The 17,609-nt window shown below is 44.4% G+C and overlaps 1 protein-coding gene across 1 annotated transcript; it reads right to left on the bottom strand.

Moving 5' to 3' along the window:
- Positions 1–805: 805 nt before the first annotated feature.
- LOC146189504 (MIF4G domain-containing protein B-like) lies at positions 806–8,580 on the bottom strand. Its single transcript, XM_084603275.1, has 3 exons — positions 8,469–8,580; positions 4,486–4,773; positions 806–1,167 (listed from the first exon to the last, which is right to left on the bottom strand). The coding sequence occupies exons 2-3, from the start codon at positions 4,693–4,695 to the stop codon at positions 895–897; spliced, it is 483 nt and encodes a 160-aa protein (XP_084459401.1). The 5' UTR covers positions 4,696–4,773; positions 8,469–8,580; the 3' UTR covers positions 806–894.
- Positions 8,581–17,609: the final 9,029 nt, after the last annotated feature.

Genomic DNA, 17,609 nt, shown 5'->3' with positions numbered 1-17,609 from the left:
GAGTTGGCTTGTGTGAAAAACGTTTGCCCCGTTAGGCAGGCCCTTAGCGTTTTACGCCCCGTGACCGACGTCACATACGAAGTTGAATCTGTTTATCCGAAGTCCTTGTACACAGCGCCAACCTACAAAACAGTGCATGTGTCCCGTCTGAAGACATATTACAATTCTCTTTAGCTAACGTAGAAGGCACCGCGACTGTGCTTTTCACGAGGGGGGGGGGGTAGTGTTACTTAGCGGTATTCGCTGCTCGTGCCGAGGATGATGAAGAGAGACGCTGAGGATCAAGAGATCGGTGCTGCTTTAACGTTAGTTGTGCGGACAGTTATCGGACTATCTTCCCCGTAACAATATTTATATGTAGCACTGCAACAAATGCCGATAAAATGCAAACAATGAGAGACAAATTATATAAGAGAAAGGGTAGCCTTTCGTCAGTCTCCTATTAAGACATCCGAGAGCCCCTAATTTTCTAGAGTCTAGCATGGGTGAGTTCATGTCTTCCTAATCGGAGAGTTGGGAAGTTGGGGTCAAGCCCATTGGGTTAGAAACGGTGTGCGACAGTATCTAGCTTATCTGAAATGAGAAATGTTCGTGGTTGATGATAAGCTTGCAGTGGCCTTGATTCATGTATGAATATGTATGGGTAGGAAGTTTGTCTCGCCAGCTTATTTGGGATATGTGTGAAAATAATTTACTTACAATAGTTAACGGTACCAAAGCTTAGTTCATCCTTCAAGGCAACAACAGCAATAGGAGACACCCAAGAATTGCGCTGATGCCGCAGCATCCCTCATTGCGATGAAAAACAACCTTTTATTTAAACTTGTAACAAAAGAAAGGGCATACTTTTCATCCACACTATGACTACTGTACAGGTACCTCACGGAGGGCAATTCAGAACCGGCCGCAGCTCTGCATACTTTCCGCTCTCTGGAGTTCAGCATATTGGGTTCGGCGATTTTCATAGTAGGCGCGCTGCTCTTCAGTGAATTTCCATCCAGAAGCTCGGAGCTCCCAAAGTTCTAGGAGTACCAGGCGCGTTATCGCCGGTAGTTTAGAGTATCGCAACTCTGCATTTAAGCGGGCCATCAGCGCGGTCATGCGCCTCGGGACTGCTTTCTCGACAGATTCTCCCGCCCTGTGCAGCACTCTGGAGAGGCAAATAACCTGCGAACAATATATTATCGCACAGTGAATCGCCAGAAAGCTGTGATAGAGAACAGCGGGAAAAAATTTCTGCGCCTATAAACTACACTGGCAATAATTTATTACAAAATAAACCAAGGTTTAAATCCTTCATTTGACATTAGAGGAATATCAAATAAATTAATTAGTACACAAGAAGAAAAGCTCAATATTCGTCCCAGTTTTTTTCTGTGTACACTTGGAACACGCTGTCAGAGAAGGGAGAGAGAGATTTTACTTTTCGTGAGAGGTGGTGAAGGGTGGCTGTTCCTGGCCCTACAGGGCTGTTGTTGTGGCTGTAGGAAGAAGGAAAAGAAAATGCATGGCCCTGCTACTGGCTCTGTAGCTGAGCCTCCCCGCTGCCTGATTTATAAACTGATTTATAGGAAGGGAAAGGCGCGGTAACTGTCTCACTTGCTTTTCTGTGGACACCGCAACCACGCCGTAAGGGAAGGGAGGAAGATGGGAGTGAAAGTGGAAAGAGAGAAAGAGGAGCAGTAGTGGAGGGCTACGGAATAATTTCGACCACCTCACACGACACCCCGCTGCCTCGTGCAGACATAAGAGTTACTAACTTTTCAGGCGAAAACCCTTTTAGGCTCGTAATAAAAATCTCGCGTCGGCGAAATTTGTAAGCGAGATGTGTCAGCGATAGCCCGCTAGTGACAGATACTGCACCTTTCCTTTTCTGTAAACCAATCATAGAGCGTCAGTGAACTTTGATGCGTTTAACGAAACACTGGTTGCGTTCGACAAAGGGCATCCGTGTACCATGTGCAGAGGCAACGCTCATACTTTCGCATAAGGAATACAAAAGGAGAAAGGAAAAAGCCTTTTTTGGCTTATGGTCAAAATGTTGCATGCGCGAAAACTGTGCGCGAGATTCCGTGAGATGTGTTCTCCTTGTCGCGTTCCAGCCACCTTAACTGTCTCACTTGTTTTCTGTGGACACCACAACCGCACCGTAAGGGAAGGGAGGAAGGTGGGAGTGAAAGTGGAAAGGGAGAAAGAGGAGCCGTAGTGGAGGCCTACGGAGTAATTTCGACCACCTGGGGATCTTTAACGTGCGCTGACATCGCACAGCACACGAACGCCTCTTCGTTTCGCCTCCATCGAAACGCAGCCGCCGAGGTCGGGTTCGAACTCTGGTACTCCGGCACAGTAGTCGGGCGTCTTAGCCCTGCACCACCCCGGCGGGAGACGACGGCTGTTGCGGCGCGTCTGTGAAAGTGTAAAGAGAGAAAGAGGAGCCGTAGTGGAGGGCTGCGGAGTAATTTCGACCCAGGTGGTTGAAATTACTCCGTAGCCCTCCACTACGGCTCCTCTTTCTCTCTTTCCACTTTCACTCCCACATTCCTCCCTTCCCTTACGGCGCGGTTAAGGTGTATAAAGAAAACAAGTGAGACAGTTACCGTGCCGTTCCCTTCCTATAAATCAATCAATCAATCTTTCTCTCCCTCTTCATTTTCTTCCTCTTTTATTTTCTGCCTTTTGTCCGCACGAGGCTGCAGAGGTGGCTGAGCTGCAGTCAGCAGCAGGCCTGTGCATTTTCTCTTCATTCTTCCTACAGCCATTACAACATAAGCCAGGGAGGAGGAGGTGAAGGTTGGCTGTTCCTGGCCCTACGGGACTGGCACTGGTAGGCCAACGCCGCTTGCGGCAGGGGCTAGCCTGCAATCAAATTATCAGTTGTGGGCAGTTATTGCACCCGCCACCGCTTTGATGCTAGAGATTTTCTCTGTTCTATCCGCAATGGGCCCCGCCGGGGTGGTGCCGTGGTAAGACGCCCGACTACAGTCTCGAAGTCCCCGGGTTCGATCCCGACCTCGGCGGCTGCGTTTCGATGGAGGCGAAACGAAGAGGCGTCCGTGTGGCGTACTTGGGTTTGCTCGGTACGGTGGCTCCGCAAGGGACAAAACGACAGAAAAGACGAAGAAAGCGGGCTGTTCCGACTAGCATCTACCGCCCCCAGGAGCCGAGCAGCCTAGCGATTAGCGGCGCATGCTTTTTCAATGGGCGTCATGTTGAGCTTGAGAAAGCCTATACTACTACTACTACTACTGTTACTAATACTACTACTACTACTATTACTACTACTACTATTATTATTATTATTATTATTATTATTATTATTAGCAGTAGTAGTAGTAGTAGTAGTAGTATAGAGGAAGACTCGTTTCACTAAGTTGGCACTGAATTGTCTGTAGGTAACGGCCAAATTAACTGACTAAATATTATCATCCCAGGTTTAATTATTAATGATAATAATATTAATTGGTTAACAGGAAGGGAAAGGCGCAGTATCTGTCACACTTGTGTCTGTGGACACCAAGGGATGAAGGTGTCCACAGACACAAGTGTGACAGATACTGCGCCTTTCCCTTCCTGTGAACCAATCATTGTTATTATTATTAATTAAAACTGTGAAGATAATATTTAACCAGTTGATTCGGCCGTTAACTAGACAATTCAGTGCCAACTTCGTGAAACGAGTTTTCATCTATACTACTACTACTACTACTAATGATAATAATAATAATATTATTAATATAATTAGCAGAAACATATTAGTGTACTATTATTATTATTTAGTAGTAGTAGTAGTAGCAGTAGTAGTAGTAGTATTAATAGTATTATAGGCTCCCTCAAGCTAGTGCCGCGTCCAGCGTGACGCCCACTGAAAAAGCATGCGCCGCTAATCGCTAGGATGCTCGGCTCCTGGGGGCAGTAGATGCTAGTCGGAACAGCCCGTTTTCTTCGTCTCTTCTGTTGCTTTGTCCCTTGCGGAGCCACCGTACCGAGCAAACCCAAATACGCGTCCGTGTGCTGTGTGATGTCAGCACACGTTAAAAGATCCCCAGGTGGTCGAAATTATTCCGCAGCCCTCCACTACGGTTCCTCTTTCTCTCTTTCCACCTTCACTCCCACCTTCCTCCCTTCCCTTACGGCGCGATTGAGGTGTCCACAGAAAAAAAGTGAGACAATTACTGCGCCTTTCCCTTCCTATAAATGAATCAGTTTACCAAAGGAAATATGATGGTGCCTACCTCATATTTAACATTTAGCGTCTGTCGCAGATGGCGCAACTCCCAACGGGTAGTGTTATAGAGTGAAACATTACACCCTAGTGGTAGGAGGTGGCAGCTGGCATAGAATTCTTCTTATTTTTCATTAACGTATCGGGAATGAAGTAAACAAAATTTTCTCCCATAAATAAGCCTATATGCTTTTGTTAACGAGCGGGCATCAAAATTAGTCACGTCTAGGTATTGAAGGGTAAAGGTTTGCGACAACACTGACCTTAAAGATTTCATCTATAGCCCGCGATGAGAGCAGGTCGTGACAGCATTCGATGATTAGCTCTGCCAGGCTGAGCACTTGCGGGGAGTCACCCGTCGGGGTGACGGCTACCAGTAGTTCTGCCGAGAACTGCACAAAGGCCGTCCAGCGTAGTGATGCAGGTATTCCTCCAAGCGAAGATTCTGCCCTTTCGCTCCACTCTGCCAGCATGGCGTCGCGGCGTCTGAACCACTCTCGGCAGACGCTGACAAGTCTCTCCAAGAAAACACTTGGCCGCACCTTCTGGGACTGCGACGTGTAACCAAGCCACAACTATTTGTCCCTGTGTACAACACTGGAGGGCGTAAACATACAGGACGGATAAGATTCATGCGGTATATAAACATGAGATGTAATGTTTTCAGCATGCATGTGTAATGAGATGAGAGACATTTTTCTTGAATAAATAATGACATCGATGCACAGTCAATGCATCTGAGCACCAACATCCCCACCCTGTGCCTCCTTCCTGCCCTGTGCCTCCTTCTACATTATGTGAAATGCCATCAGACAGTTGTTTGAAACGCCCGAAGCAAAACCCAGTGACGAATCAGTGGCTGGATATGTAACTGCCATCTCCCTCGTGCCAGCGGCATATTCGGGATATTTTAGGCGATGCGAAGCTTCAAACCCTCAATGTAGCCAACTCTGACTTTATCGGGCAGTTTGTTTCGACATGGGGGGACTAATACTGGTTTGGTAAATCAAGCTAAAGCCTGCGCAAAAACATACCGTGTCAAAATATGCCGCTGTGTTTTTTTCTGCATTTATATTTTATTGGCCTTGGAGATGAAGAATTACGTGCAACAAATTGTTCTCAATTAATTTTAATGCGCATCGAAAAGAATGGGATTCTTTTGAGTCTGCTTGCACAGTGCCGTACAATGGCTTTCTGGATTCGCCTTTGTAGTCACGTTAATTGTTAGGATAAGATAACGAAGAGTTCCTAGAAAGAATTCAATGACCTACGAATGATTATTCACAGTTTTAAATGTATGAGCATGCCAGTAATCTTCGACAGAGTAAAATTCCTGTCGTGGTAAAAGTTACGCGAATTACCCCTGCTACCGGCAAATTTTAAGTCATTTGTACGAAATGACATTCTTTCAAAACGAGATTTTTTACTTGAGCCCGAAAAAGTACAATGACATTAGATCAATATGGCATTATAGGTACTGAATGAGGTTTAAGAATTTGCCTGCGACCAACGATGAAATGTACTGTCTTGACACCAGAGACCCGGTAAGAATATGTACACAAAATAAAATAAAGAAGCGTCACATACAATTAAACACTACTGTTTGCGCATAACGTAGAAGCCAATAAATAGATTTTTTGAATCACGTCAAATATATCGACAAAAACAGCCCTGCCCATCACTACCAGTCAAACCCGTAGCAGCCTCATGTAGCTGCGCTTGCCGATGGCCGTCCAAATGACCGATAGACCGAATTCGTGCGCTAAATTCAGAAAAGCATGCTAAAAGCTTTTGGTCTTACAAATAATTACCGCTCGAATAAGCGAATGTAAGAAATAATTGTTACTGAGCATCGCTGATCCGTAGCGCATTTCTGGCAGGAGTGACGACTGCGACACAAGCAAGTTTCTGCTTACAGCCTCGTAGCAGGTGCTGCCAATGCGGTGGATCTCATCCGGTCTCGTGCTCTAGCTCCGCTACTAAGGCGTCGCCGAATTTATCACATCTTCCTTCTTCCTTTTACTGTGAGACGATTGGGTTGATAGTATGAGTGGTCCATAAATAGATGCGATAGCTGCGCTATCGAGACAAGGACGAAGAAAAGGCAAAGTGCAGATAAACACGTTCATGTCTCAACAGCGAAGCACCTTTCTTATAAATATTTATGAACCAATTAGCCGGACAAATTCTGCTGAAGCATCCATAATTAGACCTATCGAGACAAGGACGAAGAAAAGGCAAAGTGCAGATAAACACGTTCATGTCTCAACAGCAAAGCACCTTTTTATAAATATTTATGAATCAATTAGCCCGACAAATTCTACTGAGGCATCCATAATTAGACCATTTATTATAGAGCTGATCAATGCCATAGTGCCGTCCGCTGTGGCTTAACGCGAAACCGTTACATAGCAAGGACTAGGGAGGCTAGCACTGCGAGACCACGATCGTCCACTACACTTGCGGGTGGGACCGTTGGGGCAAGTTCGCTGCACCCGCTGTAGCAAACGTGGCGAATTTGTCGCCTACTTTCATGCTGGGGCTGGGGTCTGACATTTCGCCAAGTACAGCTAACCTTACGCCGAGAAAAAGACCCTAAGATGGCGGGACGGAGCTGTAGTGTTCTGCGTCATCGGCCATACTCGAAGGTTGTATAAAAACGCCGTCAGACGGCACACTGGACCTGCCTATTTTGTTTGTCACGCTTTAAACTAGTGTACATCATGCTACGTGGTTAAATACGGGCAGCTGATGACCGTGTCGCACGGGGGTGTCGATTTGCTCCTCCCGCATCCCTCCGTCAACAGACGCCGACATACCCGCTACCTACGTAATAGATAGTCGTGTTCAACTGGTTGGGTGCAAGGTACACAAGACTAAAATACGACTTTAAAAGACTTTCTTGTTCACGACGTAGTTTTACCAACGTACTGAAGCGCGCAGTAAAATGTTTGTATGCTCCAGGTTTTATCCATCACAACTACCATCATTTGTAAATCACATTCGTTCGCGTTGAAGACGTGACATTACTGAAGGAATGTCAATCGGGGAAAATGGCATTAAATTTGCTGTCTGACATGAGTATAATTATTTGTCATTAGCCAAAACAAAGTAATAACGACGCACCAAATCAGGATATCAAAAAAAGACTCGCTTCTTCAAACTCTTCGGCAGCCCTTTCTGAATTGTAGCCCGCTCTCCGAAGCTGTTTTTTTTTAGCTCCGCATATCAAGTTTTTCGTATTGTTTTTATGCAATGCATCTATCACAAGATCTTCGTTTTCTCGATTTGTCGTTTGCAGCCTTCGATTATGGGAAAATATTTGTTAGTCTCCAATCATTATGTATAAAGAATGTCCGTATTTATTTATATTTGCTATAGATTGCAATTTTTTACAGGACGTGTGTCCTTGGGAAACATTTTATTCTATCACTGCCTCACGACGCATTCCCGCAAAATTGCTGCCAGCATTTTTGTATGCGCCGTCACAGTTTGGTTGATTTCATTTGAGACAGTCACGCAACAGCTCCGAAATAAATGCTCCCATTATATGCCTTAGTGAATATTTGGCTTTTCGATATTATGTATCGCGATCGCGCATGTTTGTGCAATATGAATACGGCATCCATAAAACCATATATTGTGGTTGTCTGTATAACCTCTTCATGCCTTGACTCCACTCGCAGTGAGCTTTCCTTCTAATTTTGACAGGAGGAGAATTTATGTCTACATTTCTAAGGAAGCGCCAAACATATGCCCATTTCCTAAGAATGAAAAGCTCAAGGAAAATGAAACATGCTTACAGAGAATCTCAGTCTTCTAAACAGCGTTTAGACGACGAATTCATAGATAAAGTTGCCCGGTTGTTTGGAGAGATGATGGGACTGCTTACCTTTTAGTATTAGAATTAAGATGATAGCTAGGATGGATAGATACGTGGAAACTGTTTAACAAACGCCAAGAGCGGCCATCACCGTTTTCAGCCTTCTGACGCATTGAGGCATTCAGTCTCTAAAATCTGGCGCATGATAAAACAAAGATTCGCCTTTAACACTTTTCAGCGAGGGTATCTTTGTTACGACATAATACGTCGCGGAAGGCTCTTCTCTTTGCGCGGCCTCTGACAGATGCGAACACTGTGGTAAACAAAATTTTGTCCTTCGTAACAGTACTTGAACAGGGTGCGTTATTAGCAATGCTCTACGCCTCTCTGTTTATGATCACTTAAGTATCACAAATAACTTACCGCTACAAGTAAGCCGCAAAAACTGGCCCCTTGACTGGCCCTTCTAGTGTCCTCTGTCACCTTCTGGCAGATGATGTTAGCCAGCGTCTCGGCTTCCGCGAATGTCAGCGAGTCTACATCTGTAATAAAACCAACCACTACCAGCTAATCCCGTCAAACGGCAGTTTAGCGTTACGACTACACACACATACGAAAAACAAGCTCCTGTGCACAGAATCGTTATCACCACGTTAAAATAGAGCATTAGTGGCTATACCTACGGAAAACAAGATTCATTAAAATATGCAATCACAAAAGTAGAATGGGGAGCAGACCACGGTTCTTAGTAGAGGTAAGCCAAAAATGATTATCCTAATGGTCTCTGCTGCGGCATGGCAAAGAAACAGTGAACGTGCTGAGCTTGTTAAACGCGGTGCTGCATATCTTCTGTAAAGAGTGAATCACACTTATCGGGAATATGACTCCACGTGGCCTCGCAACTGCAAAAAGCCGAAACATCTAGCGTGGTGACGAATTAATGCGCAGTGTGTGCGAGAAAAGCTACTCTGAGGTAATGCTTTGTGTTGTCTGCCAGTGTGGATCAGTTTGCTACCTGCCGCTCTGAGTGCAATGGTGCTCTGCATGTGTGCAGCGACAAAAACCCATGTTCCCGCAAAGTCTATTTATTTATTTATTATAAACTCAAAGGCCCCATTGAAGGGTTATTACATGAGGGAGTGGGTTTCAGGGCGTAATATTGCTTCAAGTGATGCTTTGAACAGTGATGGGTCTGTATAGAGCACGACGTCGGCAGGCAAGTCATTCCAGTCTTTTGCTGTGCGAACAAAAAACGAATATAGATGCGCAGATGTACGGGCTTGCGGAGGATGGGTTGTCTTTTCGTGGTTCGTGTGGCTGGAGGTGCGGTATGCAGGGCTGATAACAGATTCGTGCGAAAGATGATGATAGAATTTATGAAATAGAGATAGCCTTGCGATGCTACGCCGGTTAGCTAAATTTGATAAATGAGCATTGCATTTTAGTTTGGTTACACTATCATGATAAGAATATACAGAGAAGATGAATCTAGCGGCGCGGTTTTGTATTGCTTCTAGTGTGTTTGAAAGATTAAGTTGATTATTATCCCAAATAGCGCATGCATATTCTAGTTTGAGCCGTACAAATGTTACATAGGCTAGTGATATTAACGATGGTGGTACTAGACGTAGTGTTCGCCGAAAATACCCCAGAACTCGATTTGCTTCTTTAGAAATTTGAGTTACGTGATATGTCCACTTAAGATCCTGTGTTAAGTGAAGGCCAAGGTATTTATATGTGGTTACAGCTGCAATTTCTGAGTTAGCTATTAGGTAATTAAAAGGTGGTTCAGAGGGACGCCTGTGAAAAGAAATTAAAGAAGTTTTTTTCAGGTTAAGAGACATGAGCCATTTACTGCACCAAGTTAAATTGCGATCTATGTCCGATTGAAGAAGTTGGCGATCACTGTGAGTGATTATGGGACGGTACACAACACAATCGTCAGCAAATAGGCGTATGTTAGAGCATATGTGAGTTGGCAGGTCGTTTATATAGATAAGAAAAAGCAAGGGCCCCAGGACTGTGCCCTGGGGTACCCCAGATATAACAGAGGAGTGAGAAGAAGAGCATTTATTAGCGAGAACAAACTGTTGCCGCTTAGTTAGAAAGTTACGAAGCCAGTCAAGTACCAAGGAATTGAGATTAAGACGTGAAAGTGTAAAAAAAAAAGTCGCCGGTGGGGAACTTTGTCAAACGCCTTTTCGAAATCTAAGAAAAGGGCGTCCACTAGAATGTTATGATCAAGGTTGGAGCTTAGGTTATTAATAAATAGAGCTAACTGTGTGTCGCAAGAAAAAACCTTTATAAAACCATGTTGACTAGCGTGAAAGAAATGAACAGGTAAAAGAAATTTCATGATGTGAGAAAAGATTACATGTTTCGTTAGTTTAGATGGGACGCTAGTAATGGATATAGGACGGTAATTATGATGGGAAGATGAAGGCCCTTTTTTTGGTACTGGAATGACTTTTACCCACTTTCCAGTCGTGCGGTACAACGCCTGATGAAAGCGATTGCTGAAAGATATGAGACAACAGGACACTTGTGATATGTTTTGTATTTTTTAGTACCTTTGCGTTAATATATATCACCAATACCTGCTGATGATTTTAGTTTCAAAGAATCAATTAATTTAACAATGCCGTGGGGTTCGAATGATATACCGGGCATAACAGGAAAACCAAAGGATGGAAAATCTGGTAGGTCCCCATCTGGTTCACGAGTAAATACAGAACTAAAGGTCAGATTTAATACTTCAGCAACATCATCTACAGGTTCAGTTTGACTGAACCTGTTGTTTATGTCTTACCATTCTCTACCTTTCTAAGGATGTCGTGAACGGATGGCGGCACTCCAAACATTTCTGCTTCCTGGTGGCTTGTATTGGTTCCTGCTTGTTTTGGTTCCTGCGTTAAGAGTTTGTTCGTTCCATCTAGTAGGTATATATAGCCCACTTGAAAAGCTTGAAACATAAGGTAAGTAGGTCATCTGAGATCTGTGCACTGCTACGCTCGACTACTACTGCGGTAAAATGAAATCTGTCTTTCTTACCAGTACTTGAAATAATGCCTATTCTGAGAAAGATTGCCCTCTACGACTCTCTGTTAACGCGCATTTAAGCATCGCAGTTAACTCACCGCGATAATGGAGCCATGAATGCTGGACAGGTGATTGGTATTGCCAGTGAGGATCACATTTGGCAAGAAGTGAGACAGGAGCTCGCCTTTACTTTGCACATATTTACAGCTTCAGAAGTGGTACGAATTCTCTGCTGCCAGACTGAGAAGCTGAGTACGCAGCCTGGTTACTTTTGGCAAAGGCGGTACATATTATCTATCTTAACGCCTGGAACATATCGTCAGTAGATCGCCTGAAGGTAATGCACTACTGTGCTCGACTGCTCCTGCAGAGGAATTCGTAGTTTATGCTGTATTTCAAGAGAATAACACCGACATTGTGGTGTGGCTTCTTGCAATTTCTTGCAGGCTTCTCTGCGCCGGCAAAGGAGACTCATTTTCCACGGTCACATAATCTGGCTGTGTGTGTTAAACGGGCAATAGGAATCGATTTTCTGAAATCTATAAAATGCACTTAAGAATGAAAAATTCTAGAGGGCCCTTTGGATCACTAACCTGCGATTAGGCGAAAGCCTCTATGGCGCGGTGGTCAGAAGCCCTCAACTACGGCACTTTTTTCTCTCTGTTTTCACTGCCACCTTTGCGATGACGCGACACCCTAAGCCACCAGCCAACATATAAAGTCCCGCTTTAAGTAAGCCATATGACGTGCCTGCGTGGCCTAGGGATAATGTGAATGCAAGGGTCTTGGCAGGCTGATTCTGATATCACCCTCCCACATGAAAGGGGAGGCCCGAGTTGGCAGCTTCTGCCAGACAATGTCAGGAAGCCCTACGTCCAGTTAGTGCTCGGCCGTGTCAGCTACCAGCTGCAGCTTCCCAGGTAACGAAAGCGGTATGGACGGACGGATAGACGATCAGATCGCTGGTTCCACAAGACGCTTATCTCCAAAACCGCAGACCTCGAGCAGATTCGTACGAGCCAGTCAGTAAACGCTGCCATAAATAGAAGAAAATATTGTAGCGACAGCTACACTACGCCAGCCGCTTCACCTTTTCGCCGTGTTCATACCTTGGTTTTGGTCGCACGAACCTTGAGTTGCTGAGAAGAAGATAAATAAATAATAGTAGTAGTCGCGGGAGGCGGTAGATGGTTGCCGACATGGCCGGGCACTAACTTGAGGTCGGGCTTCATGACATTACGTTTGGGAGGAGCTGTCAGCTCGGGCTTCTCTTTCATATGGGAGGGTGGTATCACAGTAAGCTTGCCAAAACTATGCATTCACGTTATCCCTAGGCCACAGAAGCACGTTCATACGGCTCGGTTAAAGCGGGGATTATATGCGGGCTGATAGCTTACACTATTGCGTCATCGCGAAGGCGGGAGTGAAAACAGAGAGAAAGAGGTGCCGTAATGAAGGGCTTCGGGCCACCGCGTGATAGAGGCTTTCACCTCATCGCACTTGAGTGGTCAATAGCGCCCTCTATTGCATAAATAAAATTGAAAGCACTGGGTACAATACTATACGTAAAAGCAATGTCCTTACTTTCAAGCCGAACATAAGCGTATCATGCAGATAGCTCCCGCGTAACTCCAGATTTACCCACATGGTAATTTTTTTTAATGTCTTAACTGAGCGGACCTTCGGGGTGCTCACAAAGGAAAAGCGCTGCTGAAACGAATAAACCATCATAACTAAATCGAGCACGTAAAATATCTCCCAAGGCTCACGTTGCAGTTATTTAAATTGACGTCATCGGCGCATTTTGTGGTGCAGAGCAAACCTCTTGATCAGTGCCAGCCGAAACAGAAAGATAAGCCGATCGGATATGCCTGCAGCCTTACACCTTGCTTCATGCACCACAAAATGGCCTCCCCTGTGACGTAGATGTATACTCCCTATAAAATGACTTTGGCGTGCCAAAGCGACAAGTCTGTGAGAGACGTCGTTGTGGAGGAATCCGGAAAGCTCGACCACCTGCTGTTCTTTGACGTGCACTCATATTGTACAAAGCGGCCGCCGCGGCTGGGATTTGAGCCCGCATCCTTGGGCACAGATGTAGAGAGCCCTAACCACAGAATAACCGCGTCGGTGCTGTTATTGAGTGGGCTACTAGCATTTATTCACGGCTATATCAATGTATGCGGAGCTTTTTTAGATTGAAAACCGTTTGCTTCTAAGCAGAGTACTGCTGCTCTTGTAGCGATTGCTGAAAGGCTAATCAGTGGAGGCGCGCAGGACTGCTGTTCTTTCCTTTGAGGTGTTTGAAAAGCTGCGGATTAATAACTAGCATCATAGTGTGCCCCCAAGTGAAATAACAGGCGCGCCTGAATGTTTTACCATGTTCGCCTACTGATACACGGTGTGTTAAGTGGACGTTGCGCAAAGAACGAACAATTTTGATATTTCAGGTTTAGATATTCTATCAGTCTAATAACATGGAGATATCTGTTAAAGTTTCCATTCTTATTCTCGGAAAAAAAAAGTGTCTTGGGTAAAAAGAAGTGTGTTTCTTGTAGAGCACTACCTGCCGTTTATTCAACACCCGAAAATATCTCCACGAATATAAGTACGGGTCATCCTGTCAACATCCCAGCCCGTTGTACGAGGAGGTTGCACTTTAATTTTTAATATATCATGCGCGGGACGTGTGCGCTCAAGGTGGCAGAAGAATGTTCAGTGAGATATACTTAAAGCCTGCGAATGAAAGTTTACAACGAACTGAAAAAATATGCGGGAAAAACGCAAAAATTTCAATGTTTCCTAATCGTCTACCGATAACAATTACAACGTGTCGCAGAGAGCTCATAGAAATACCGTTTATCGAATTTCTATATGCTGAGATCCTTTTTGACTTATATAATGTCGTCATACAGTCCACAGAACCACATATCATTCTTACCAAGACAGATGTCGGGAAGCGTTATGCTTCTCAAAATCACAGATGGAGATGATGAATATGCAGAGCTCCTAAAGGTCGGGTGCCTATAGTGGTAGGTAACATTTGTAACGCACTTTTCCACGCACTGCAACAGTTATCCTAGTTATAACTGTGCGCCGTCACTTCCTGCGATGCTCTTTTCAAGACTCTGGACGTCTCCTTCGATGACAAAAAAAAAAAAAGTAATGATTAGGATAAAATTAGTTGTTTCAGAAAAAAACGAGCTATGGTTAAAAAAAAAAGAAAGACAACGTACCGCTTAGCTTGATTAGTTTATCTTTCGTTAAGTGTGCAACCTGGAGGTTCCAGTAAGTAAACCCAATATTGTAGTTCTAGCTGCTCTCTAATAATTAGGTCAGCGCAACATATGCACCATTTGAAAGATAAAATTTGCGCGCTAAGCTGCTGTGTAACACCACCCAGCGGCATAGTCAGCTGCCTTCAGTCCACTTGGAATAGAAATTGACAGGTGGATGTAAGGATGCTGTCATCGCGTTAGTTAGGCGGACTTAGACTGAAGAATGTTAGTCGCTCTAGATAAATTATTCAGTGCATATTCTTTCCCGCAGGAGTTTTCCCTCACATGTGGGGATGATGCGATGGCCATTTGCGAGTTGCGCTCTGTTGTAGCCACTCTGGAAGAGCTGCCGCTCACGATACCGATGCCAGTAGAGGAAGATGGCAACACGGCAACACAATTGGGGTCTGTAAGGGAGAAATTCAAACACACCAAGGTGGAATAGCAGCTTCTAAAGGGCCACTTGCATACTAATTCATCGCATACACGATCTTTCCCATACGAGGGAACCGGTCTAAATAGTGCTGAAATCACTCAGCTCAAAGCAATCAAAATCGCTCACGCTTAAGCTTTCCACATCACAAAAGATGTTTGGTTGGTTGGTACGTCGTCCCAAAGCGACTTAGGCTATGAGAGACGCCGTAGTGGAGGACTCCGGAAATTTCGACCACCTGGGGTTCTTTAACGTGCACTGACATCGCACAGCACACGGGCGCCTAGCTTTTCGCCTCCATCGAAAAGCTGCCGCCGAGGCCGGGATTCGATCCCGCGTCCTTGGGAACAGTAGCCGAGCGCCGTACCTACTGCGCCACCCCGGCGGGGCACATCATAAAAGACGTAGAAATTTGTTTCCATTGGGTACGTAGCATAAGGTACTGCAGTTTCGCTATATCTATAGTGAATATGGCTTTTCTTTGCTTATTTGCAACGGCGTTTTTTACAGCGAAAAAAAAAAAACGTTTTATTTCCTCACGTAATGATGTCATATGTGGCTACTGTATTATAAAAATATCTAATGCTCTTGAAAAAAAATGAAGGCCTCTAAAGGGATTGAAGCATCTACATTATTGGCTCCATTTAGCAGGCCGAGGTTCTCTTTGCATATGACTGAACGGATGCGGGATCTGTTGTTTCTTTTTTGCTTATGTTTACGTTTTTATATTTCAGACCGAGGCTTCTAAGCGCTGGTTTGTCGTTTTCCGTGTCGCCTTTGTCGGTGTAACCGAGCCACGATATTCAAGAGCTGAAGAGAATTTCGCACAAGAGAAATCATTTTGGTTCGTGAAGAAAATAAAGAGTGCTTGTAACTCCACCTACATGCATACAAGCACCTCTCAAAATTTTTGCCTCAATATAATTCAAAGCCGCTTTTGTAGCTACTCTAAACCTTTGCTTCAGGGAATATTGTAATTGTCCTCATAATTTTACAACTACTTCTTTGCGGTATTTGACAGGCACATACACTTACCCTACTGAAAAACGAAAAGTTCTACCAGGCAATAACCTCACACAATCTCTTAAAATCACCTATTCTCTCATACGGTGCACATCATCGTCATAAAATATCTTCCATAATTAATGTTAATGTACATGAAACTATGATACCTTATGCAATTATATGCGACTTGTATGTGATTTATTACGTGAATTGAGTGATACTGTGTGAGAAAATGTGAGGTTATTGCCTCAAACAATTTTTTCAGTGGGGTTCTCAACCATTCCACTCATCAAACGTTTCTAAGTAGAAGAGGGAAAAAGTCCGAGTTCTACGATTTTGGTTTTGTGCGCAATTGCTTTTTATTTCTTCAGAGAAACCACATAAGGATAGTGCAGCTTCATTACGACCCCTTAAACGAATGCAAAATGGTGTACGAACGTCATTACTTCCGCATTGCGCAATTGTTGTGGGTTATTTTTATTAGCAGTGAGGTGTCATTTGTTGGACACCAGGACCCTTCAACCACAACGTAAAGTTTTCTAGAAATGCACGCGGCTGTTTCTCCGAGCGGTTGCTCCAACGTTTCCGCTTAAAAACTCAACAAAATTTTGTCGTGGGGATGCAAGAGGAGCGAAATAGGGATGAGCAACAGAGCTCATCCCTATTTCCCTCCTTTAAAAAAGTTCCCATGGCAACTATTTTTTTTTATTTCCAGGTGTGTCCTCCACTGGATGATAGTGAGCGTGTTAGGGGTATAACGAGGCACATTTGCACTTCGAAATAATCCCGCCACATTCCAAAGGTATCGCCCTTTCATTGGGTGCCTATATTGAGTTCGGCGGTCAAAGATGTCAAGATAGTCAAGGTCACATGCGAGAAACAGGGCCCTTTCCCAGCGACTGTCTCGTGATCGCACGCTGTGTCGAAACTCTAGTCAATCCGCTTTTACCGTTGACAGCTTCACAATATCAGCGTAAGCACATTCCTACGCCTTTATTTTAGCTCGAATAACAAGAAGGGACTCAGATGCAGCGAGGAGGGTCTTTCGACGGAAATTACAAACTGCTATTTCCGAGATCGGTTAACACAGTATCAGGCATGCCAATTATTAGGGTGGGGGCGAATCCGCAGTTGTTCAGGAGCGGAGTTCGCCGAAAGTTTGAAAAAAGGTTTTGGGTGTCACGTAAAAGCGTACAGCATGCTTAAAATGTTTTGTATGTATTGTGCAAGGTTCAAAGAACAATGAAGTTAGCACTGCTTACCCTTTGCTCTGGCACCTTGAACCGTGATTCCAGTGAAGTCGGTAGGAGCAGACGGAGGAAGGGGCGTCAACGAATAATTTGGAAGAGATACGGAAGATAAAGATGCAATAATTGTATGTGTACTGTGCAGAGTGACGTTAAGGTTTGTTTTGTAGAGATGTGGCAATTTGTATCTGAGACTTTTGGCCTGTGACCTGCCCAGAGTCGGCCTTTTGCGCATGTATAAATGCCTGCCATGCGGAACATACAGTGTATCGAGCGTGAATTCAGTTCAGTCTTTTTAATGTAGCAAGAAGCAAATAAATGCACTGGGAACGTCTGCAAAGGTAGCTTTATATAATATTTACCTGAGGGCGAAATGCTTCTTTCGTGGCCTTGTGGCAGGGTTTAATTGAAGACTTTTAAGAAGAAGCTCAGCTCAAGTGGTCTTGATGAGCTAATTGAAATCGCAGCACAGAGATTAAGAACGCCTGGTCTAGTAGCTACATTGAGCTACATTGTACTATCGCTAGTAAGGTGTGTTCATGTTTATCACTATCAATTTATC

This window comes from Amblyomma maculatum, chromosome 5 (assembly GCF_055883805.1).
Source record: "Amblyomma maculatum isolate TAMU_Amacu chromosome 5, ASM5588380v1, whole genome shotgun sequence".
Lineage (NCBI taxonomy): Eukaryota > Metazoa > Arthropoda > Arachnida > Ixodida > Ixodidae > Amblyomma > Amblyomma maculatum.
The sequence above is the reverse complement of the archived record's forward strand: the minus strand, read 5'-3'. Positions and strand labels throughout refer to the sequence as shown.